This window comes from Neolamprologus brichardi, chromosome 6 (assembly GCF_056152115.1).
Source record: "Neolamprologus brichardi isolate AB-2024 chromosome 6, ASM5615211v1, whole genome shotgun sequence".
Classification (NCBI taxonomy): domain Eukaryota; kingdom Metazoa; phylum Chordata; class Actinopteri; order Cichliformes; family Cichlidae; genus Neolamprologus; species Neolamprologus brichardi.
Window position 1 is genome coordinate 33,169,344 of NC_142109.1, and position 25,839 is coordinate 33,195,182.

Here is a 25,839-nt window from a genome sequence, read left to right on the forward strand (position 1 = left end):
CTCAAAGCTGGCTGTGTTTCATAATTCAAAGAAACAAATCACAACTCCCCGTTTCACTGAAGAGACCAATCAGATGCCTTTAAACCTCACACAGCGAGAAGCTTTCCCAGATCTCTTCCTGGAAAATTTGTCTTATTACTGCTTATCTTTGGGCCGTGACAGCTGTTTCCCTAACGTCTGATGAATCAGTGTCACTGACAGGTTCAGTTTAATCGCTGCGATCTAATGGACTGACCTCTTACCAAACCACACATTTATTTTATAACATTACAGGCGTGTATTTGATTTAAATGTATCACCCACTTTACATTTATTTTAAACAACAGAGCGTGTGATATGCGGTAAATCAGACGGCTGAATATAATTACAACATTTTCTCTTTAACGTGAACGCGCAGAGAATAATTAGATAAAATCACGTGAACGGACCGGGCAGATATGTAGCACTTGGCCTGACGCAGGGAGGACGTGGAGGCGATCGTTTGGTGTTTATGGAATAACAAAAAATAACCTCCGCTTCATCAGCTGATGAACGCTCTGCTGTAGCGACCAAACGCAAATGGGGGAAACTACCTACGCGCTGGCGCGCAATTCAGGCGCCCTCGTTATTTCCTACTCTCTCTCTATTTGCCTGACAAGGCTGGCGTGTCCGCATAACGAGACCGCGTGCATTTTTGCGCACATAACTTGCGCGAAATGATTCACTCGCGCGGGGAAAAAAGCCACCATTTCCCCCTCCCCGAAGAATTCGCAGAGGCTCAAGCTCCTCCTCTCCACTTAGCAACCAGAGCACGTAGCAACGATTCGACCAATGGGTGCTCGCCTAAAGGTTCCACCGACTGCGGTTCCTTAGCAACGCTGTGAAAAAACTGCGCTGACGTCCATTCTGTTCGGGAGTATTATGGTCTGTCGGGAATTCAGAGTGGCTGGGACTGGAGAAAAATATCTGCTCTGCTAGCGTTAGCGTCCACCCAGCTAACGGGAGGTAGCACTGGGGTAAACATGGAGCTTTCTGCCGTCGGGGAGAGGGTGTTCGCTGCCGAGTCTATCATCAAACGCAGAATCAGGAAGGTAGGCGGGAGATGTAACGTGCTCTTTTCTCCCAGAATGCTGAATAAGAGCACCACCGCCGCACTCTCATACTACTGTTAACCCTTGCGAGCTAACCAAGTCCTGTCTGTTTGTTTCTGATGGCATGCAGGGTCGCATTGAATACCTCGTGAAATGGAAGGGGTGGTCTCCCAAGTAAGTCCCGCTACACTGAGCCTCATCATGTTTTCACCCCGCGGCTGCCCTGCCCGCACTGTCTCGGCCGTGGCTGTCGTTAGCACATCACAGCTAGCGAGACAGCGGGATTAAAACTGAGCACGGTGGAGATTTTTAGCTCGCAGGCTAGCGCCGTGTGTCAGTCTCCGCTCCCTCTGTCTAACTCTGCGTTTTTAATTCGCAGATACAGCACTTGGGAACCGGAGGAAAATATTCTGGACTCCCGCCTGTTCGCCGCTTTTGAACAGAGGTAAGATGTCTGTGTGGCCTTTCTGGGCAGAGCCAGTGAGTGTTCGGTAACTGTACGCTGTCCTCGGTGCACTTTGCTCCCGTGACACTCAAAATGGGTGTCTGGTTTTTCACAGGGAGCGTGAAAGGGAGCTCTACGGGCCCAAAAAGAGAGGACCAAAACCCAAGACGTTTCTGCTTAAGGTAAAGCTGGCAGCTTGGTTTATTTTTTTTATTGCGTGTCTCTAATAAAGCCCCAACAAACCCTTCCTGCGCTCTCTCCACTTCCAAGCCACTCCATTGTGACTTCTTAATTTTTTTCTTTGAATGCATTGGTGAATGAGCAGGTTAAATATGCTAATTATGCATAATTAGGACAGCCTGCCCATGAATGGGAGTGTATTCAGTTTGTTTATTGCCTAATGGGGATGTATTGACATGCTAAAACGGGCTTTGAATACCTAAAGACAGGGGTGTCAAACAAGCGGCCCCTGGGGCCAGAAGCACATCGCAAAAGGTGTCCCATCGGGGCATCCATCAGGGTTTTTTGTTTTGTTTTTTTTAACTGGGGAAATTGAACTGTTAATTTTGTGGTGATACCAGAATATATATGATAAAATTATTTCTAGGTCCTGACAAATGGGTTGACCCAGAGAGTTTGGCATGTATCTGGTTATTTCTGCTTCTCTAAATGAAGAGAAAAACCAGATATTATGCAGCTGTTTTAATGGACTAGCTTACACTGTTTGTGTCCTGTTAAATAAAATGTGTTTAACAAACAGCCAGGCTGTTTTTCCATCTTTTTCTTTTTTTACACGCTCTGGGTCTGTTGTCTCTTTATTAAAGCCACTTTTAAAGCAAAAATGGAAAAGCTCCAAGTGGCATGTAATAAATTAGAATTCGGAAATGTTTAAGTTCTCCAATTTTGTAGATCAGTAATAAAAATTCTCACTTGAATTTTAATGTACAAATTTATTTGCCTCTAAAATATAGTTTTAGGAACTATAAAACTACTTTAAATGACACAAGGTGTTTTTCTTTTCTTGAACACATGCCGTTTATGCATTTGTTGTCCCTGTTGTGTAATTTATAAATATATTTAAAAATATATAAAACAAATAGTTTATATACTGAAATGGATATGTGTCTGAAATAAATTATTTAATTAAAATTTTATGATTACATGTTACTTTCCAACCAGCCGAAGGAAAACATCACGGCCTGATGCTTCATCTGTTCAGAGCGGTGAGCCGTGAAAATTGCTTAATGAGCGGCAGTTTGTCTTGAACAAAATGCCAGAGTCTCCACTGACAGGGCTCGTTTAAAGGGGATTGGTAGAAGTTGAGTAATAAACATGGTGCCCTGAAACTAGTTATTGATGTAAGATTAATATCTACTTTCGATAGTTAGTTTAATAGCAGTCCAATATGACAGGTGTAGGTAGAAGCAATCAATTGGCTGTTTAAATTACATTTTACAAATTAATAGAAAAAGCAGACGATAAAAGAAAGAATAACTGATTCAGTTTGATGTTCGCTATGAAAAATGGTGTCATTTTCTTAAAATACTAATTTCAAAAATTTTCCGATAGGCTCAGGCAAAGGTGAAGTCCAAGTCCTATGACTTCAGGAGCGAAGCAGTCCGAGGAATGCGCGTCACCTACCCGACCCCAGAACCGATTGCCACCCCCAGGGCCAGAGAGGGCCTGAGAGCTGTGGTGCCCACCATCTTCCCACCGAGTACCGTCAACCGTGGAGAAAGCGTACGCGTCCGACCGCCTGAACTGAGCCCTCGTGAGCACCAGCAGTCTTTGCTTCATGCTAGTTCAGAAGACCTCGTCCACATACCTAAAAAGAGAGGTCCGAAGCCTAAGCCGCGGTTTAACGACGTCTTCTCTGAGCACCATAAAAGGAGAGGAGAGGAGCAGGAGAGCCACGGCCCTCACAAACTGGCTAAGCTCCAGGGGGGCGAAGACATGAGGCTGGTCAAACTGGCCCACAGACATCCAGAGAACCACGGCCACAGCCATAAACATCATTACCACCACCATCACCACCACCATCACCACACACAGCGCTCTGGGGAGAGCTCCTACAAACAGCTGTACTCAGAGCGCGGCCTGCATCCTCACAGAACAGACACGGACACTCACAGGATAAAGGACGTCTCCGCCTACCTGGTACCTGCACACTTCAAGCACCACTCCAAAATGAGTCTGAGTCGCCCCGCCGAGCTCCCCCAAATGGAAAAGCCTTATTTTCTGGACAGGCCGTCCCCAACGCGGCTCGACGACGACTTGGACGAAGTGACGTGGAGGCCGTCTCTCGGCAACGTGGAGAAGGTCCTGGTGACAGACGTGACCGCCAACTTCCTGACGGTCACCATCAAGGAGAGCAGCACTTCTAAAGGCTTCTTCAAGGACAAAAGATGACTGACTGATGCTCTGTTTTCTGACTTTGAGCAGATCTGAAGTTTATAGGACATGGTGGGATTATCAAGCAAAGCAGATTTTGTATGTAATGTAAAAAGGCAAATAACATAATGTGCATATGTGTATATAATATAAAGCTGGACATCTATTTAATGTATTGACCAAATCAAATGAAGTCCCTTTCACATTGTGCAATGGTTAACATGAGTTGCATGTTTCCTTTGCAGCGAGTGGCTACTTCCTGTACAGATCATGTGACTTTTCCTATTTTGCATTTAAAACTAACAAGAATGTATTTTTTCCACGTGTTTCTTCCCACCTGAGCTGTGCAGCCAGGATATTTAATTCAGGTTGTGGTCTGAATAATTCTCTTTATTTGAACTGATTTGACTGAAAGGTTTTGGTTGATTTCAAATCCTGGAATAATATTTAAAAATTAACTCAAGCACTTTGAATTTAAAAGTATTAGAAAAAAAACTTTATGTTGTGTTCAAAGACCGAGTTTGCCTCGGAGATTTCTAAAACCTAAAGTAAATTAACAAACTCAACACACTCTCTCAAGTTTTCCCAAAGTTAATATAACATTTTTCATTAACATAGTTCCTATATTTTACATTTTCATAGAAAAACGATCATACAGCTTTGTTGTAACTGACAAAAAAAAGAGGTTGTTGTCAAACTGCTTTTTAGACGCTTTTCAATAAATCATTTGAATTTCTCTTTGTGTTGTTTTTAAACCATCGTCAGCCCTCCGGGTTCCGCTTAGATCCATCAATTAGACCCGACAAACGACTTAACCGCCGGGCTTAGTTTTATATTCCCCATATATAATAATATATCTCAATTTCAACGCGTTGTTTAATATTTATTTATTTATTGAAATTTCTGCAAAGTTGCGCCAAAAGTTAAAGGCCTCGGGCTCATCACCCAGCCCGGCTCGCACAGTCCTGCGGGAGGCCTACATGATTCTCCCTCCAGAGTTACAACAGCACAAATTTCTCCCCCCTCTGGTCAATAAAAGTCCGTGAATCTGCTTTCATTGTTTAATTTCTGTATGCGTCGTGACTCTACGTGGCTGCATGCCCGCTTAGTTTTATTATTAAAAAAAGAAAGAGAAAACTATTGAAATGACCAAATGCAGCCAGTCATTCCAATAATTATTCCATTTTTATTCAAGGTATATTTAAAAGCAAACACATTTTTAATGTTTTTGATTGATTTAATGATATTTTCTGTGTATGCGGTTGCGCCAGGACAGGCCTTAGACTACAGCCTCAGAGTGCGGTGAAAAATGAGAAACGGGTAAAATGTTCGGCATGCAGGTGCACACATTTCACAGCTCTATGCAGCGCGGCTCTGCTTTATTCATCCGCGACACAGGCCTACTCATATGTGGACCGATCGCGGGTTCTACGGCGTTCGTGCTGTACAGATTGGAGCGCTTCAATCACCGCACGTGTGTGGCGTAAAATCAGGAGCGACGCGGTCAGACGGGAAAACGGGTGGGGTCATTAACAATCAATTTTAGCGGTTTTTAGAATAAAATAACAATAATAAAATATGTCGCCTATAAAAAAATATGACAAAAACAAACCCTCTTTAGCTTCATTCGTAATTTCTGTATAGACAGACTGGGGGGCGAATACAGCAGGCCTGTATTTGTCCTCAACATGATGCGGGTGGTGCCGTGGCTGATGTGGGTTCAAACTTTCTGAACGACTGTCCGTGGAGTTTGTGTTCTCTCAAAGCCCGAGGACACGCGCGTTGGGTTAACTGGTCATTCTGAGGTGTCACAGTGGTGACCTGTTCACGGCGCGCGCCTCCCTTCGCCCTGCGTCAGGTGAACGACGGTGCACCTTCAACGTTTGCTTGTGCGCGCGCACGTTTTGTCCCACATTTAGTTTTCATGCATCCGGTCAGCCAGTTTATCCAAGTGTGAAATCCGGTAATTATCACACAAATATACTTTATCAGAGCAGCAAAATCCTTCGTGTTTGTTTCATTTCCCCAAAAACGAAATAAAACGTTTCTTAGAGCTTTTGTAAAGCAAAGCGTGAGGACGGGGGGAAAGGTGCGTGAAGGGGGCGTTTAGACGCACGAACACGGCTAAGGAAAAAACATTCTGGCCTGTCTCCGCTTCAAGGTGTTAAGCAGAGAAAAAAACGCCATCTAATATGCAAATAACTTGAGGCGCTAAAACTTTTATGTCACTGAAACCAGAATCCAGTCGACTGTCTTCAGAAAAAAGGAAACGCTTAAGATCTGCATGCAGGTCTGCAGTCTCGCTCTTATTCAAACAAATAAATACAACTTTATTGGAGCTTATGATTTTTTTATTTTATTTTATTCTATTCATTAACAAATTTCAGTCTGTGCAGCTACAGAAATAAAGGCGTAAAGGAGCAAATTACAAAGAATTTGCTCTAGAAATAATACAACACATGCATATTTTGGTCATTAGATTGAAACATAATGAGAAAAGAGACTCCAGCTTCAGTCCACGTCAGTCAGTCACAGCAGGCCTTTTACTGCAGAGAGAGAAAACAAGTTTGTCAGTGTAGTTAAAAAAATAATTCTATATCCCCTTAAATCCATATGTACTGTGAAGTGAGGCACAAATCAGTCTTAATATTCATATTAACATCTAATATTCAGGTATAGTTTAGATTCAAGCAGGCCACCAAACTTGGTTTACTATCTTTATGACCAAACCACATGGACATCACTTCACCCTTAACTGAAACTTTATCACAGGGAACTCAGATCCTCTTTCATGTCAAAGTGACACTTTGGGGTTATCACAATTTAACTAACTCATTTTCTGAATTCTTAACCACTGATAGTGAGCCAGTTTGACTTTTGAAATGAGTTCAGCAAGAAAACTAATAGCGTTCAAAGAAAAGAGCCCTGGCTGTGAGATATTTTCTCACAGGTTTCTGAGGTTTCCTGTTGTGCCAAACAGTCTTGATAAAATCGCAAAAAACAGGAAGAGCACGAACACAACAGCAGAGACAAACTTCCAATACAGAAACAAGTCATTCAGTTCAAAAGAGACAAGAGCTTTAGCCATCAGGGAATAAAAGGTGTCTAAAAAGGTGCCTGAGATGAAAACTGAGGGTTCTGTTGCTGTGTAGATGCACTGTGCTGTAGTCACTCGTGAATAGTTTGCAGTTGGGGTTAGAAGTGAAAGTTGGGCAACTTTTGCCACCTTTTAAACCGGGTGTCCATAGTTTCTGTCGCAGCGTGGGTAGCAGTGAGGGTTCAGCCAGTGCTCCAAGTTGGTCTCCCGGGCCCTCAGATCCAGAGCCTGCATGTGGAGCAGATGCTCCTGCAGGGAGAAGATTGACATCATTGAGTAAGGCGAACCAAAGGACAGATGAGTGCACACTGAAAGAAACAACGAAAGAAAAATGCTGGAGCTCGTTTTGCAAACTGAAACACAGCACAACATAAAATGACAGAGATGAGTAAACCGAGGGCGATATCACGTGTCCCGTACAGAGCTGGGGGATGTAATAAAAGCAGCGCACGTGCTTTCAGAGAGATTACTTTAAGAAGCTCAGGTACTGACAGGAACCGACAAGCTCAGAGTCTCAGCTGTAACCTGTAAATTAGATTAGGTGACTCGGACCTTTGTGTCTGTGCGCACAGAGAAAGGGTCAAAGGTTTTTGTTGCTTTTTCTTTTACAGGTACCATATGTATTAAATAATATGTAATGACACAGTTTATTATAAATATACACATAGAATATATTCTGAAAAATGATCCTAGGTAAAAAAAAAATTCCTTTAATTATACAATAGATGGAATTATATTGTATTTATTTGTTATATTTTATTTAATTTTCATTTGTTTTTTTTTTACCTTATTTTAATTTTTTTTAATATATATTTTTCTCGTGCCACTTGACCTTTTTTGACCTATTTAAATTTTGCATGTGATTTAACGCAGGAAGAGTCACTAAATTACACTAAACAAACAAAGACTAATAAAATGAGGTGAAATCAAAAGTATTTGCAATGTACAAAAATTCTAAAAATTCATTCATAAAAACACTCACAAAGCTTTAACGCTTACCATCTCTAAGCAGACTATAAACAATAATAATAAATGTTTTATAAAATATTGTAACGCGCTTTAAATGTTCTCTGAAGGTCTATGAAAGTTTTAAAAATACTGCCTTTGCAAAGCTCCTCACCTGAGTCAATGCTTTTGATTTGCTTATGCTTTTATATCTTTCAACTTAAAACTGTTTAACCTGCATAAATGTGATTAAACACTAGAACTAAAAGCTTTCAAACACACACAGAAGGAATTCATTATATGGACGAGTGACATGAGCAGGTCTCAAATTTACCAGAAAAACCTAAATTTAAATTGCTTGCAGCGCTTACACTGTGTTGCAATGTTCGGTTTTTATCCTGCTGACAAACAGGACAGCACAAACTGTTGCAACAGAACTGAATAGGTTCAATACTCTTGGTTAAATCTGTGCTTTTTCCAATATACTAATTGTGCTCTTTGCTCTGAGTGGACCTTACCCTCATTGGCTCATCGGGGTAGCCAGCCTTCATTGGCCGGTCCTGCCTCTTGGTACGGAGCAGCTGCTTAGCTACGCTCTCCTTGATTATGGGGTTTGCATCTGAAGGTCAAAAAATGTAAAGATAAGAGTTTGGAAGCAAATGTTTACTTACGTTGACTTATTTCAGTGCTGTAGAAGAAGGTTTAGCAGGTTAGGATAAGACTGTTTTGCTCTTGCCTTGTAGATGTGAGTCAGTGTTTGTGTTTTGGCAGCTTCCTCTGTTTTTGCCTATTCTTAGACTCAGGAACTAAAACTGCCTGCTTTGAATTTAATATTTTGTTTGTGACATCTGTTTTCTTGGCAGCTACGTTTTGGTTAATAAGAATAGCATTCCTCTCACTGAAAGCTGTACTCAGGCCCATAAATAAACCTCTCACACTATTTGCTGCTCGTGAGCTGTGGCCAGCCTGATCTATTTAGCTAGTGTCTATGTGAGGCTGTTTATTCCCCAGTGGCACACACACACACACACACACCAGTGAGGGCTCTCTGTCTCCCTCTCTCTCTAAGCCCGGGCCTGCATTAGGAAGCAGGGTATTTGGTGGAAGGTAACAAAGTGCCCATTCAGCCCCCTCGCTCCCCAGGGAGTCGAGCCCATGCAGCATGTGACCCCAGCAGGCTTTCTGTTCCTCTCCTGCCACAGGGAGCTGCTGTGAAACTCTGTCAACACAAGGCCTGAGCTGCTGGTGCTGCCTGGAGCCTCAGAGCAACGTGGCAAAAATACTCACGGTGTACGTCCACCTAGCTCATTGAGACAGACTGTGGATTGCCACAAAAATAAACCATCCTGATGACGTGTAAGTCTTCTGGCTTAAATCAGACCAAAAGTCAATTGTTATAAAATACAACAGTGGTTCAAAAAGATTGGGCTAAAAATACAAATAAAGATCTTCTGTACATCTATCTAAATATTTCTACCACAACAAAAGGAAGGTGGAGCAAACTACCCTTAAAATAACCTGTTCTTACCACAATGGCATGCATGACTCTTCAACGTCTAAGAATGTAACTACACCAGCTCCCTCACAATTGCAAAAAACAAGACGCAGAGCACCTGAAAAGGTGTTCTGATGTGACAGGTCACTGTCCTCCTTGCGTCAATTCCCTGAGAATTTCCTACCTGTGTAAATGGTCAGCAGGACCACGCAAAGCAAAAACACCACCAGCTTCTTCATCTTTTTCTTTTTCGCCCTTTTCCTGCCGGAGCCCTCTCAACTCTGAGGTCCTGACCAGAGTCCAGAGGGGGTGAAAAGAGGAGATCCTCCTCCTCCTCTGCTTCCTCCTCGACTCTGGCCACAACACACTGCCTCAGACTACCAAGGTTTCGAATAAACTGTAAATATTAGTGACACATTAGCACATGTAAAGATATATAGTTTACCAATTAATGCTTTAAAGGTGAACAGTTCCTGTGAATAACTAATTAATTTACAGCTCCTTATTTTTATCTAACAGTGTAGTTTTGCATGATTGAGTGTTAAAAATTATCCATATTATCTTATGCTGAGCTTTTCCTCCTCTTTCTGAAACAAGCTGCTTTAGATCCTCCCCCTTTAAGATAAATTTGTTATGATCAGTTGATCCATGTAAACAGAAGATTTGCACAGCAGCTGGGCGGAGCTTCTGTATCCTCTCAGTGACATCATATAGAGCAAAAAGTAGAAAAAGAAGTCTTAAACCACCAAATACCTGCAGAGATGAGGCACGTCAGCGGAATGGGACAAACAAGATCCAGGCTATAAACAAAATCAAAACAATCCAACCAGTGGCTGGTCTGAAAGACAGCACAGAGGCACTAATCATGGCAGCACAGGAACAAGCTCTGAGCACAAGATCCATAGAGGCTGGGGTCTAGCTCACAGATACAGACAAACTGGTGATGGCTAACCAACCGGACATAGTAGTAGTGGACAAGCAGAGGAAAACGACCATAGCAGAAGTACCAAGGGCGCGGAGAGAGCTGGAGAAGATGTGGAGGATGAAGGCAACAGTGGTCCCAGTGGTAATCAGTGCAGTGACCCCCAAGCTGGGCTGGTGGCTTCAGCAGATCCTAGGAACAACATCCGAGATCTCTGTCCAGAAGAACGTAGTCCTAGGAACAGCAAAGATGTAAAAACAAGGAAAAGCAGAATAAGTCTATTTCAATGTATTAAACGTAGGTGTTAGGTTAGGTTGCAGGTAAAAGTGTGTCCACTAGATGGTGCTGCAAGCATAGTCATATGCACAGTTATAGTCCTGTTTTTAGATGCTCTTATATTTTTATGTCATACCAGCTGTGCACCCCATTCATAATGTAATATTTACATGTATCCGTCTGTTAACTACATTTTATTTTTCCCCTTTCTTTCTGCCTTTTTTCTTACAAACAAAAAAATTGTTTGTAAGACAACATTATTAAATAAACGCGTTTTTTAAAAAAAAGAATATTCCACACAAAGTACACTGAAACGTCACTTTGCTTGACCTGTGAATAGAGTCTGTACTGTGTGGCGCAGCAGGCGAGTCAGAGGAAATAACGATGACCGGACATGTGAAAGACGGCATCATGGGAAGTGGAGGATCCGCTGTTTCCGTCTAACCCGTTTGGAGACCAGTCGGCATGTTCCGCCTTTTTCTCGTTCAGTTTTTCCATTTTGCATTTCTAATTTTTATTCTCCAAAACACCAGTGATATGACTGAATAGTCACTAATTAAAGTGAAGTAGCAGTCAAGCCGTTATCAGCAGGGTTGTTATTCATTATCCTTTGTCACACACATTCGGACGGTGTTCCATGTTAAGTTACCCCTGCAGCTTAAACCTTACACGATGTCTGCGCTAAATAAAAATCTGAATCACAGCAAAGTTAAGAGTTTTTGGGTTTTTTTTAATTTCATTTAAAAAAAACTGCCACAAGGAAAAGGAAGTGCAATTACAGCAAATATGGGAAATCTCTAGAAACTGGATTGAGCCGATTGAATGTGATTCTCGCAGGGTTTCCTATTTTCTTTTCTTTTTTTGTTAAATCAGTTATTTGAAGTGCGCCCGTAGCATACAAACAGATGCATCCTAACGAAACTCAATAAACCAGCAGCTAAAATACAGTTATGAACAATGTTAAACGTTATTCTGGGAGAGAAATAAATCGATTCTGTCCCCGAAATCCAACTTTTGTGTTCGTTTCAAATATCTCTGAGCATCACGGGTAAAGTGTCCCACACTCTCTCTCCCCTGCCTACATTTAGTTTGCTGAAGTCTGGTCATCCTAATCTAACCCTTATTATTTATTTAGCTGCTGTACAGGAGTGCCTCCGGTGACGTTCGATGGAATACGTCATTGTGCGTCATTGTTACCGTTTCCTCGCGACTCCCTTTACACGTTTAACTTAATGCACGTGTCCTATTAACCACGTGGACTTGTTACGGCCTCATAATGTCACTGCTCTGATTAATTCCCGGGACCCAGAGAGCTTTCTGTCCTCTCGACGCGATTATCTAATGCGCTCTGCGCTCGCAAGGCGCATGCGTGCTGATAACCAGCTGCTAGCAAGCCGGGGCAGCTGAATCAGAGATGAAATTTGAATTGTGAGATGTCGACTTTCAGTTACTTCCGTGTTCGCTCACATTCTAACGGAAACGGAAAATAGTCTCACCCCTCAGGCATCCCAGTTCCTCTTACAGTACTGTTAACCTTATAATGAACTCCACACAGAGATGCTGGATTCAAACCCAGGACCTTCTTGCAACAGTGCTAACCACGAAAACCACCCTGCTTCCTTAAATATGATAAATACTTCTATAATATAAAACTTTAAACATTTTACAAATATTCTAGGCCTACATTGTGCTTCGTGCCATCTATTATGAGTGTTTAGTTTGCTGTATCATTATTACTGAAATTACCCAGCAGTATGTGAGTCATGACGTTTTTTCCTCCGTGGGTTGATCATCTTGTCATGTGAAAACTCTCTGCTGATGCTCTATCAGGAGGTGGCTCGTGGTTTTAACGTCATATCTCTCCTCTTGTTTACACCTTCCTATACGTGAAAATATATTTTAGCTGGATTCAGAACAAGCTTCCGGCCAGTGTTTGTGATCATGAGCGTCGCGTGGAGCTGTGGAGCGTGTCCGGTCTGCTTTAGGTGCCGTTTATCTGCCTTCTACTGATTTCCGCTCCTTAGCGTCTCGCCACAGTCCCGCAGCGATGTGCGGAGAAGGGGACGAGGCGCAGGACGACTGCGGCTCCCGGGAGGAGTGGACGCTGCTGTTCTGGACCTCCGTGGCCGTCGTGGTTCCGGTCATCATCACGCTGTGGTGCAGCGCACAACGCTCCAAGAGGAAGTCGCACATGAAGGATTTCTTTCGCAAGAGCAAGCACGGCTGGCATTACACCGACCTGTTCAACAAGCCCACCTACTGCTGCGTGTGCTCCCAGCACATCCTGCAAGGCGCTTTCTGCGACTGCTGCGGCGTGTGCGCCGACGAGCAGTGCCTGCGCCGGGCCGACCGCAGCCTGTCCTGCAAGGAGATCATGGCCCCCTCCAGCCCCGAAGGAGCCATGGAGCATCGCTGGGTCCGCGGGAATGTGCCTCTGGCCAGTTACTGTGCTGTATGCAAGCAGCAGTGTGGGACCCAGCCGAAACTCTGCGACTTCAGGTAGCGTGAAGGGATGCAACACATGTGCAGCCGTGTTTCTGCAACCAAAAGCCTCTTTTTACACCCACGAGTTAAAAGAAAAATGATCAAGTTTCCTGAGTTAGAGCTGGATGATAAAAGACCTCACTCTTTACTGTGGTTATTTAGTCTTTTTTATATTTGTAGATTGGTTTTAAATCACATTCAATTCAATTAAATTTTATTTATATAGCGCCAAATCACAACAAAAGTCAAGGTGCTTCATAGATACAGAGAAAAACCCAACAATCATATGACCCCCTATGAGCAAGCACTTTGGCGACAGTGGGAAGGAAAAACTCCCTTTTAACAGGAAGAAACCTCCAGCAGAACCAGGCTCAGGGAGGGGCGGGGCCATCTGCTGCGACCGGTTGGATCACATCGATATATTCTTCGTTAGAATTTTAAATCTGGGTTTTCTCACGACTCAAAAGGACTTTAGGGTTTACGTGTAATAACGGAACCACCTCTAATGGGCTCCTGCTGCTGTTCAACATAACAAATTTCAATCTTAAAAGACCCCACCTCGGTATGACACTCATACCCCGCTTTGTGAGCAGTTCAGGGTCTTCCTTTCATTGGCAGCATTTCTTTTTATGTGCTTCATCACCTTTCTTATAGTTTCGCTCCCCCTGCTCCTCCTTCAGGTGTGTGTGGTGCCAGACCACGGTGCACGATGACTGCATGGAGAGCTTGACGGATGGAGACGTGTGCGACTTGGGCGAGTTCCACAACCTCATCATCCCCCCTCACTACCTCTACCGTGTCAACAAGCTGCGCCGCAGGCACCCCGACGAGTACAGCAAGGTGTTGAAGTCACGACTGGCCTTGTCATAGTGCTCCTACGTCAGGTGCTCCGGAGACGTTTTAAAAAATGCGTTTTCTGCTTGTGTCTTGTAGCTCGGCTCTTCCTGTGGCAGCGGCTGGACTCCAGTGTTGGTCTTGGCTAACACGCGTAGTGGGAACAACATGGGGGAGGTGCTGCTGGGCGAGTTTCGCACCCTCCTCAACCCGGTGCAGGTCAGCTCGCAGCTCGCCTGCATCTTTTGTTTCAGGGAGAGCAAACTTTGTCATTGCTCTTTTTCAGATCCTGGAACTAATCGTGTTTTCTGCTTCACCTCCAGGTGTTTGACTTATCTCAGCTGACTCCTTCCAAAGCCCTCCAGCTGTGCACCCTCCTTCCCCCCGGCAGCGTCCAGGTGCTGGTGTGCGGAGGTGACGGCACAGTGGGATGGGTGCTCGATGCCATCGATGCTATGAAGCTAAAGGTGCGCTCGAGAAAAAAGAGCGATCTTTCTTTTACACATTACTTCTTCGCTTTGACACTTTTCTACTTTCTTTTGTCAGGGCCAGGACCAGTTCATCCCCAGGGTGACCATCCTGCCTCTGGGGACAGGAAATGACCTCTCTAACACTTTAGGCTGGGGAGCTGGCTATGCTGGAGAGATCCCCGTGGAGCAGGTTCTCCGTAACATCCTTGATGCTGAAGTGGTGAAAATGGACAGGTGAGCGGTGTTGATATTGATGACAGGTACTCCCCAGGCTCAGTCAGAAATGCCTGAACAGACTGATCAGTTTCACTAGTCTTTTTAAAACTGTAGTCTCTTAGGTATTTTGGGACTATATCTATACAAAAGCGGTCAGATGTGTCTTCTAGTTGACGGCTAGTATTTAGATTTTCTTTCTATATTAGGAAATTAATGGGTGAGTCACTTTGACCATTGTCGGTCTAGCTAACCCCTAGCTAACGGTCTAGCTAACCCCTAGCTAACGGTCTAGCTAACCCCTAGCTAACGGTCTAGCTAACCCCTAGCTAACCGTCTAGCTAACCCCTAGCTAACGGTCTAGCTAACCCCTAGCTAACGGTCTAGCTAACCCCTTGCTAACGGCCTAGCTAACGGTCTAGCTAACCCCTAGCTAACGGTCTAGCTAACCCCTAGCTAACTGTCTAGCTAACCCCTAGCTAACCGTCTAGCTAACCCCTAGCTAACCGTCTAGCTAACCCCTAGCTAACGGTCTAGCTAACCCCTAGCTAACGGTCTAGCTAACGGTCTAGCTAACCCCTTGCTAACGGCCTAGCTAACGGTCTAGCTAACCCCTAAGATGTACCCTACTTTATTGTCCTTTTTGAGTTGAATAGGATCCATACCTTTAACCATAACCATGAACTCATCAGGAAAGTATTTACTGAGGTCATAAATCAAGGGGTACAGCGTTTGTTATTCTCGTAGAAAACTTAAACCTCGGTTTTTGGCACAATTTAGCCTCCTTCCAGAGGTACTTGGGTGAGAGGGTAAAGTACGAAAAGGTCAGAACTCCGGCAACAGTTGCTGAATATGAAAAAACTTTACAGGATGACATGTTTCAGCTTGGGGCCTTCTGTAGGGTCGTCATCGGGTGGCTGTAGCTCATGTTCAGTCAGTGGTGTGGGCGCGTAGTCGTTTACACCGCAAATCACATGTGGTCAAATGCGTCTCACTTGACCTCGAGAAGTGGTTTGAGTGGCTGGGTCACATGGTGTCCTCGTGGTTGTTTACATTGGATTTAATGTTTTCCACTTGTGATCTGATGTCACAAGCTGCACTTTCAAAAGCATGTGAATTACAAATGAAAAGGACATTTGCGTTTTATCATTTACGTTTAAAAAATTAGAGCTGTGTAATGTTCTTACAGTCAGCATGAGTACCGAGACGTGAGGAAATGTAAATAGTCCAAATAGAAATAAAACTTTGATTCCTGAAATCCAAAGTTTAGACCCGTTTGTGTTTGTTTTAATTCCGTTAAACACCTTCGTGATTATTTTCAGATGGAAAGTCCAGGTAGCATCAAAAGGCGTCTACTTTCGTAAACCAAAGGTGAGTTTTTTCTCTCTGTGCTGATTGATGAACACCGATGTCTTTCGTGACATGTTAACGCCTGACCCGCGGAAGCACTCGGCTGTATTATAAAGCAGACGCTGGATTTCCTCCTCAGGTTCTGTCCATGAACAACTACTTCTCTGTGGGGCCCGACGCTCTGATGGCGCTCAGTTTCCATGCGCACCGTGAGAAAACGCCCTCCTTCTTCTCCAGCCGCATCATCAACAAGGTCCGTAATTTGAATAAACAAAGCAGGCTCAGGGTTTAAATATGAACGCAAAAACCTCTTAATCCTGTAACTGTTTTTGTTATTTTTGTTATGTTGGCTCGCCTTCTTACTGGCACTAGAAAATTTGACCCTATTACTCCGGCTCTTGTTGATCTACACTGGTTGTACACTCCTTGTCGTGCATTAAGATCATCAGGTCAGTTACTCCTGGCCCAACCTAAGTTTAGACTGAAGACCAGAGGCGATCATGCCTTTGCTTCAGCTGCACCCGACCTTTGGACTAGCCTCCCAGCTTCTATTCGAGCCTTGGACTCTATCCAGTCCTTTAAATCAAGATTAAAAGCATATCTATTTGACTTGGCTTTCCCGACCAGTTAATACCCTTTTAAATCTTCTATTAGATTTTATTAAATTTATTAATTTTACTGCTGTTTTTGTCTTCTTAGCATATTTTGTATTTATCTAACTCTCCTGGTCTGTTAGTGCCTCTATCCTGTCTGTGCTTGTGCCCGATCTGTTATTGACTTATGTTGACTCTCCATATTACTGTGAAGCACTTTGGTGTGCCTTCGGGTTTTTAAATGTGCTATATAAATAAAATTGTATTGTATTGTTGTTGTTTTTGTAGAGACATAAAGATGCAGCTTCATTTTGTAGTAATGAGTACTTTCCTCTTCCCACAGGCTGTGTACTTCCTGTATGGCACCAGAGATTGTTTAGTGCAGGAATGTAAAGATCTGGATAAGAGGATCGAGGTACGGTGGACTTGTGCATGTGATGAAGCATTATGCAATTTTTGTTTTAAGCTCATAAAGAGAATCAGAGTCACTGTAAGTCACTTCCATATCAAGCTTTCTCTATGAATGTGAATTGGTTGTCCTGTGACTTCAGCAGGAGGCAGAGAAACCATCAGTTATTTATTATATTGTGCAGCAAATCTCTTGAAAGGTCCAGACACAGAAAATGTATTACCCACAGAAACTGCAGTCCAAAGAAAATAAGACTATCTTTTAAACTTTTCAGTGTTCTTTTTGACTGTAAACAGCGTATATATATAAGCCGACTGGTCCCAGTGTTGCCAAGTCGGTCCAAAAGCTTCTGATGAGACATGAAAAGAAAGTTCCAAAATACAAACATGTAAATTTACTTTAGAAATAATTATCTTCACACAGGATTTGAATCCTTCTGTCCTCTGCTCACTTGCGATTGGTCAGAGTCTCCTGTCGCAGAGCCCAAAGACGCTGTGCAGGAATCCAGTTCTTTATCAGATCCCGTACAGTTTGCTGAATGGGTGTTTAGATGGTTTTGGTGCTGTTATGTAGCCAAGCTTTGATTACACTTTAATGAAAATGCAAAGGTTAAAAAAACAACCTGACAGCTTTTCAATTATAGGTTTCAACATTTCAGAATCAAGAAGTGTTAATTACTCAGCTTTGCAGGTGCTAAAGATGTTTATCTTAACTTTAGTAAGATTAATTAATTTATTTATTTAATGTGTAAACACAAATTAAATATTTTATAGTCTGCACTGTCTTATTTTTCTTACCTGGTTGATGTTTTCTATGTTTTGATCAACGTTTTCAGACATATTTGCCCATTTTGAGGTGATCTTACTGACAAATGTCTCGATCAGTGTGTATCGTAGTTACAGCTAAATTAAATGAAATTAATGAAATTAAAAAATGTTTTTATAACACATAAAGATTCGTGAAACATTTATGTGTGTTTGCATGTGTTCCTGCCACAGCTGGAACTGGATGGGGAAAGGGTGGAGCTTCCCAGTTTGGAAGGCATCATAGTCTGTAACATCGGCTACTGGGGCGGAGGCTGCAGGCTGTGGGAGGGTATGGGAGACGAACCGTGCCCCCCTACCCGGTAGGTCATTTAAGAGCATATTGGTCAGGAAAATATAAACTGTCCATCTGGCGCCGACTGCTTCAGGTTACTATGGAAAGTAAACATGCTATTTCCTGTCTCTGCAGGCTGGATGATGGCCTGTTGGAGGTGGTGGGTGTGTTTGGCTCCTTCCACTGTGCGCAGATCCAGGTCAAGCTGGCCAACCCTGTACGGCTGGGACAGGCTCACACTGTCAGAGTAAGGCTTCCTGTTTACCTCATTTACTGGCCGCGCAGAACGACAGTAATTACTTTTCACTGCCATTCGCCTCAATCCAATCTAATTGTGACTAATCTGATTAGGCTTTTGTTACTGAGCTCCTGCATGTGTCCGTTTACCCTCGATTGCTTTCACCTTCATTCATTCTCCTTTTACGTTGTGACATAAAGAGCGTTCATTAAAAAAATCACTGTTAATTAAGGCCATCACACACCAAGCATGTAGTGAAAAAGCGATGCGTTTTTGCAGAATAGACATACTGATGCATGCTTTTGAACATATTTCATGATATCAGGGAGTGATTTGAGAATAATTAATCTTGTGCATTTTTTGTAACACAGGAGATATTCGCACAGATTTTAAACACCTGGTGTGTAAAGCCTTAAAATTACAGCAGCTACTTTCAAACATCATTTTGTAAAAACTATAAATGCACACACCTGCGTGTGGATTTGCCTTTGCTGCCAGAGCGTACCCACAACAACAAACTCATTTTACTGGTATTTGAATATCTCACATATTTAACTACATAAATATTGTAACTGTGGTGATGTTTTGTATGCAGGCAAAAACAAGTCCAATGTCCAAAACTTGAAAGTTGTGTTTTATGGTTTATTTATCCAGCAAGCAACAAACAAAGATCCATTTTATGTTGTTTCGTGCTGCTTCTCCTGCTCTGGAAAAAAACCACAGGCCCACCCCAGTGCATGCTGGTCCTATACTAGTTCTTTTACTTACAGAAAATGGCCTTACAGTTCTTCCTGTCTGACTTACAAAGATACAAAACAAAAAATTAAGCAATTATTAACCTGAAAATAAACCTTGTAAATAACCCAAGATAAAAAAGTAAACCAAGAACAAAAAAAAAGGAAAAAAAGAATAAATGGCTCCAGCACTGCACAGATTTTACACGCCTGCTGTGTAAAGCCTTAAGATTACAGCAGCTACTTTCAACCATCATTTTGTAAAAACTGCAAAGGCGCGCCTGCGTGTGGATTTGACTTTGCTTCCAGAGCGCACCCACAACAACAAACTCATTTTACTGGTATTTGAATATCTCACATATTTAACTAAATACATTTTAAAAGCATCGCTGCTAACTGAGGGTGCAGGTAATGGAGGAACAGAGTTATAGATGAGAAGAAAAATAATCTATATCAGTAACATTTTTTGTTTTGTTTGCTCTCACAGGCTTCAATCAGAAGAATTAGAAATAAGGCTTAAAATACTGCTATTAATGGCCAAATCCAGGGTTTGCCTAAGCTTGCTCTGAAGCCCCCTGGTGGGCTCTGAAGGTACTTTAGGGTGGCACTTACACATTACAAAAATAAAAATAAGAGAATACATATAAAATCTTTCATATAAAAAATAAATACTGATTAAAAAACAGGCTGTTAATGGCGAGGAAAGCTTTAAACTGGACTGTTGCCAATCTGATCTGAAATAAAGTTGTTAAAGGAAAAAAAAACACAAAAAAAAGAAGAACAAAGATAAAAGTTACTGATTTTAGTCTCACGTTGAGTTGTTATTATTAAAGGTAATAAAGTACCTTTATTCACAATTCACAAAGTCATCTACAACCTGTCCATGGGGATGAGTCAGGCCATGGACAGGTTGTAGATGATTTTGTGAATTGGTGTGATGAGTCCTTCCTTTCACTTAATGTGTCAAAAACTAAAGACATGATTATTGATTTTAGGAAGTCCTCTTATAGCTCATCACCTGCTATCATTAAAACTGCCGATATTGGGATAGTTGAGAGTTATAAATATTTAGGTGTGGTACTTGACCATAAACTGTGTTTTGAATCTCATGCTGATGCCACTACTAAAAAAGTTCAACAACGACGGTTCTTTTTAAGGAAAATGAGATCCTTTAATGTCTCATCTGAGATGTTGTCCTTGTTTTATAGAAGTTTTATCGAATCTGTGATGTCTTTTTGTATCGCTGTGTGGTTTGGTAACCTGACGGTGAAGAATAAGAATCGGTTGGGACTTTCAGGGCAAAATTTCAGGGCGCTGGCAAGATGGACTTTTGGCCATTTACAATAGAAATGTGCTTAGAAAGGCTCATTCTATTGTTAATTGTTTGAACCATCCACTTCACAGTCAGTTTGAGTTGTTGCCTTCCGGCCGCCGTTTTAGAGTACCTCCGAGGAGGACTAAAAGACTCCAGGTCTCTTTTATCCCTACCGCGTCTTGTCTCCTTAATGGCAAATAATTGTCCTTGAACTTTCTATCATTATTATTGTTATTATTATTTTATAGTACTGTTCTGTTTATTTTTATCCTGCTGCTAAACTAATTTCCCCTTGTGGGACAATAAAGAAATTGAAGAAAAAAAAAAAGTAAACCTTTTCTGAGCTACATATTTATATTATTGGATTCTACTGGAGTAGCTTTGCATTAATCACAGTTCAAAATAAGTCTTATTTATCTTATACATGTCTCCCTATAAGTCAACTTTCTTCTGATTGGCTGCCTCTCCTAAACAGAAGGTTTGTACATCTGTGTTCACATCTGGAGCTGTGTGCCTGTGTGCCATATATGGTCATCTACAGAGCCAAAAGTAGAATAAAAAACTGAAACAGTGATCACTTTTATATACATAGATTTAAAAATTTGGTCGTGTTTAACATGAGCACCCACTGTTGTACCAGTATGTATACTTGATCGCTATTTAGACTGCGAATGATTGGCCTAAGCTAACCTATAGGCCCATGTATGATTTAGCTAACATTTTTTTCATTGTGCGCTGCTCTTCCATCTCCAGCTGGTTCTGAAGAGCTCCACGATGCCCATGCAGGTGGATGGAGAGCCGTGGGCGCAGGGCCCCTGCACCATCACCATCACCCATAAGACCCAGGCTTTTATGCTGTACCACAGCGCAGAGCAGACGGACGATGACGACGATGAAACCAGCGCCTCTGAGACGGAGAGCCCGACTCCTCACGACTCACCCAGGGCGCCGGGGCCGGCGTCTGCTCGAGCGTGACCCGCCACAAACATCGTGTGACGTGAAGCTCTTGTTATCCTCGTTACTTATTTCTGCCTAGTTTGCATTATTCCCTCCTTTGCATTAGTCTTCCTCCTCCGAGGTCTTTGCAGTCACATCGTGATGATTAGAACAGACGTTTTAATTTAGAATCTTTTCAGAGAGCTCACAGACGGAGAAAGATTAGTTTGTTACTGAGCTGGCGTGAATTGTTTCTTCGGTCTTTTATCTGCACACTCCCCTTTTAACTCAGAGCTCAGGCAGTCTCTCCTTGGACAGATTGCTCTTTAATTGCACTGATCCTCCGTGCCATAGATAATCTATAGACGACGATACTGTATTTATTACTCTGTATTTACAATTGAATTCTCCGTGCTGCCCTGCAGGTATCGGTGAGCCATTCTAACAGGTTGCCCAGGTTTAACCGACCCCTAAAAGCCATGTTTAAATCAACAGCAGGTGATGACGTTGTGTTTGTTGAGAGAACAGCAGGTTGCGCTGTCTGCTTGATGCTTTATTTCCCACAAATTTTGTATTCCACAAAAAGCACAAAAAGTGAAAGACCTGCGTTTGCTGGCAGGCCCCAGTGGCTCATGTGTCAAATGTGTTATCGTCTTTGAGGATCCTCATCGTCACACTGCCGGCAGGTTTTTAGTCACACAGGCTTTGAAATGTGTGGACTCGATGGGGCGTGGATCTGATAAAACCGCAGTGTGTTATCAATCAGCAGACATCAGTGTTTACGTTAAAGTGCACTGCCATTTGACAAACTGTCAAATTATAATACGTTAAAGTGTATAAACTATGGTTGACATTCCTGTGTGAGCTACAGGAAATAGCCAGAGTTGCTGAGGCTTGTTTGGGGAGTACTGCTAAGTAGACGTAGTTTTGTGGGTCCATTTTTGCCTTCTTTTTGAACCGTTGTTTTTCCTCTGTTTTGCTCCTGTTTACATATTTTGTGTTTCACTTTTTGGCATTTACACTGATAAGTACCTTAAACTGCCCAGGATGTTGACCTTTGATGTTACTGCCGATCGTCGTAATAGCTGCTGTTGAGATTATGCTCCCATTAACCCAAAAATCACCACAAGGTGTCCCACTTAAGACAGTATTTCTGTAGACAGGATAATAGAGTGGTCTTCATATATATTAGGATCATCACACGCATGTACGTATCCATGTAATGTTCAGGTGAAATACTAATTCCTGTTTATTCTGTACTCAGCAGAATTTGTGCAGGAGGACTTTTGTGTTTCTGCGTTTTGCTGTTTGAGGTGGTCTGCTGCTCGGAGTCATATCAGGAATGTCTGTAGCTGTTAGTTTGTGCTTCGTTTTGAACCCGGAGCTGCTCCGAAGGCTGAACAGGGATACGAGTCTTGCCGCGCGATGCCTACTGCTTTCAAAATATGCACCTCCCTGGAATTAACCAAACCGCATGGTTTCATCGCCCTCTATTTGTTTGGCAAATGTTGTCGCTCAAGGACACCTGCTTGAACTTTTACCTTGTCATCCATGTTTACCAGAGCTGTCTGTGTTGCACTGAATTCTGCTTAAATGTGACAGGGTTTTAAAGCCACTAGGTCCTTAGCCACGCTAGCATCATGCTTCTAGTATATTTATAGAGAAAACACCCTGCTTTTTGTAGGAGTCGCTACAGTTTTGTAGAGAATGTCATCTCCAATGAATCCTAATGTTTGGTTGACTTAGAGCACTTCAGATCATGATGTGATACTCAAAACAGTAAAACTAAATGTCTGACTCAGGCTCAGCTACAGTTTTCAAACTCCAAACACAACCTGAGAAATGTTAGCATGATGCTAATTCTATATATACTTTTGTTTATAGAGAATTAGCATAATTAACATGGCAGGAACAACATGCCAACATCCCCACTTGGAGCTGGATACAGCTGCAGTGGGTGTCATGGCTGCATCAGATACACATATTTTCAAATAAAATTTAATAATATGAAACGTGAATTAGACTGCTGATTCCACCAGCTTTTCTGTAACTTTAGCTCAATCTTACCAAACGTATAAAATTGGTTATTTTGAGCTAGAAGTCACCATATTTGTATGAGCGGGTGAAGTGCCACATTTTTTAGCTTGATTACCAAGTTCTGTGTGTAAAGACTGTTACATTTAATCATTAATTATTATTATTATTATTACACCTAGCTGCTCGCTGCAGGTTTCTTCCTGTTAAAAGGGAGTTTTTCCTTCCCACTGTTGTCGCGCTTGCTCATAGGGGGTCGACTCAGTTTTCTCTGTACACTTTAGGATCTTTACTGTTGAATCTATAGTGCTTTGCTTTGAAGCGACTGCTATCTAGATTTGGTTCTACATAAATAAAATTGAATTAAATTATTAATTGAATATGAGCGCAACATGCATAAAACAGCCCTTATTGCATGCTTTTTAAAAATTTACAGTTTTTTATTTACAAATTTTAAAAATATAATTAAGTTATAAAAAGTGAAGCACAACCTTCTTGGATGGAGTGTAGCAGCAAGCTAAGTTATATGTAAGATAACTGCAGTGAAAAGATTACATGCTCAGTGTAACTACATTTTCCATCGCATTAATCCGATTATCTGAGGTGAACTCTAGAAGACAGCGATTGTTTACAGCCGTCTGTGTTGACATCCACCTGTTACAGCGCTAACAAAGCAAACTATAAGCCTTAATAAAACTCACCCGCTGCAAAGCTGTTATGAAACCCTCAACTGAGGCGATACCATTTTTTCTATCAAGCTGTGAACGTGTTTTCTTCTGCGGTAAAGCTGGACACTCGAACACCGCACTCTCGTTTGAATAGAGCCTCAAGTGGTCATTCAAGGAACTGCACTCTCTGTGATGCTAGCGCGGCTAATGAACTTGTTTGTGAGATATGACTGTGACATTTATGGTTGTTTTGAATTCTGCCAAGTCATAGCTTATAGTTTATTATTTATGAAGACACAGAACAGTATTTATTTAGAGTTTAAGGCAAATTGTGTGAAGCTGTGCAGCTGTCCCTCACTGGGATTAGATTACTAGAGCTCAGCTTTTGCATTTGAAATTCAATTGTTACATTTCACTGTGTTGTGTGTACAAAAATGCTGTTGATATTACTTCGTTATTGCATATTTGAATATAGCTATTTCTTTTTGACATGGGTAAAATTATAATAATTATAAAGAGTGAGAGACATCTGCAGAAAACACAAAAATCACATAAAGTTTTATTACAAGATGACTCCATTAGAAAAACTTAAATGTCCTCTGCTAAACACAGAAACGCCATCTGGGGGGAAAAAAGCTTTTATCAAACAATCATGTCAAACAAAGCTGTTTACAAAAAGAATAGTAGCGAGGGTTTGATGGGTTACTACTACTACAGGTGAGAGAAACTCATTTTGATTGAAATGAATGTAATGAAGCGATCTTTTGAATTTGATGACATTCCCATAAATATTTTCATATATAAACCAACTGTGTTTGTCTCTTTATTCACTTTTATATAGACATCTGAAAAGCAGCAGCCATGATCTCTGGTCAAAGATTACAACAGCAGCTACATACACGCTAACAAACATGACACATGATGTTTGAATTCGTTAATCATTCACCGGTTTTGCAAACACTGATAAAGAGACCGTTTGAAACAGCAGCTACAACACTTACACTGTGTTTTGTGCTGACCTTCATTCACGTAATATTCAACTTGGATCCTTTTAATCATCAAATCATTATTTAAAAAGGAAACATTGGGTGTCATTTTTAAGGTTCTGATCTAAAGGGAGAGGATCCCAAAGTCTTTAAGAAAAACAAAACTGATGGTCTCCACCAAGGCCAAGATCAAGTATTAATGCAAGTGTTAATCACACATCATCCAAGACTAAACAAAACTGTAATAATAATAATAATAATAATAATGATGATGATGATTGCACAGCACTTTTAAAGTTAAATAAGTTAAAAGAGCGGTGTGGAACAGTTCAAAGAACCTGACCCGATAATCGGAGGCTAACTGCTCCAATAAGGTCTCAGCAGGTCTGTAATTCTACTACTACTAATAATAATAATACTAATACGTTTTATTTGAAAGTACCTTTCAGAAGACTCAAGGACACTGTACGCAGCAGAAAATTAGAAAGCAAGCATAAAAGCAGACAATTTACAAAATCATAAAACAGAGTTAAAATAGCAGAATGGAAAAGGTTACGTGGGATAAGCTATTTTGAACAGGTGAGTTTTGAGTCTAGACTTAAAAAGAGAAAAGGAAGTGACATTTCTTATGTCAGGAGGAAGGGAATTCCAAAGTCAAGGAGTAGAGCAGCTGAAAGCCCTGATGGTGTCAAGATGAGGGGAGGGGACAGAGAGAGAAAGAAGAAGAGGATCTAAGACACCGAGATGGGTGATCTGAACCAAATCAGAGCAATATGGAGGGGAGAAATGATGAACAGCCTCACATTTATACAGAAGTATTTTAAAATTGATGCGAT

At 41.8% G+C, this 25,839-nt stretch overlaps 3 protein-coding genes across 4 annotated transcripts; 2 read left to right on the top strand and 1 right to left on the bottom strand.

Moving 5' to 3' along the window:
- Positions 1 to 871: 871 nt before the first annotated feature.
- cbx8b (chromobox homolog 8b) lies at positions 872 to 4,612 on the top strand. Its single transcript, XM_006799637.3, has 5 exons — positions 872 to 1,070; positions 1,201 to 1,244; positions 1,450 to 1,515; positions 1,631 to 1,697; positions 3,085 to 4,612. The coding sequence occupies exons 1-5, from the start codon at positions 1,002 to 1,004 to the stop codon at positions 3,922 to 3,924; spliced, it is 1,086 nt and encodes a 361-aa protein (XP_006799700.1). The 5' UTR covers positions 872 to 1,001; the 3' UTR covers positions 3,925 to 4,612.
- A 1,633-nt stretch (positions 4,613 to 6,245) lies between these two features.
- c6h17orf67 (chromosome 6 C17orf67 homolog) lies at positions 6,246 to 9,957 on the bottom strand. Of its 2 annotated transcripts, none has more exons than XM_006799636.3 (4): positions 9,628 to 9,957; positions 8,467 to 8,567; positions 7,133 to 7,252; positions 6,246 to 6,455 (listed from the first exon to the last, which is right to left on the bottom strand). In XM_006799636.3, exons 1-3 carry the CDS (start codon positions 9,680 to 9,682, stop codon positions 7,136 to 7,138), a joined length of 273 nt encoding a protein of 90 aa, XP_006799699.1. In that variant the 5' UTR covers positions 9,683 to 9,957; the 3' UTR covers positions 6,246 to 6,455; positions 7,133 to 7,135. The 2 variants fall into 2 exon arrangements, with proteins under 2 accessions (XP_006799699.1, XP_035767419.1); XM_035911526.2 differs by having other exon boundaries at positions 6,246 to 6,452; positions 9,628 to 9,950.
- Positions 9,958 to 12,467: 2,510 nt separating this feature from the next.
- Positions 12,468 to 24,822, top strand: dgke (diacylglycerol kinase, epsilon). The gene is made up of 11 exons (XM_087842137.1): positions 12,468 to 13,140; positions 13,806 to 13,965; positions 14,059 to 14,178; positions 14,283 to 14,426; positions 14,506 to 14,663; positions 15,965 to 16,013; positions 16,132 to 16,245; positions 16,929 to 17,000; positions 17,993 to 18,120; positions 18,228 to 18,339; positions 21,133 to 24,822. Exons 1-11 carry the CDS (start codon positions 12,689 to 12,691, stop codon positions 21,352 to 21,354), a joined length of 1,731 nt encoding a protein of 576 aa, XP_087698263.1. The 5' UTR covers positions 12,468 to 12,688; the 3' UTR covers positions 21,355 to 24,822.
- Positions 24,823 to 25,839: the final 1,017 nt, after the last annotated feature.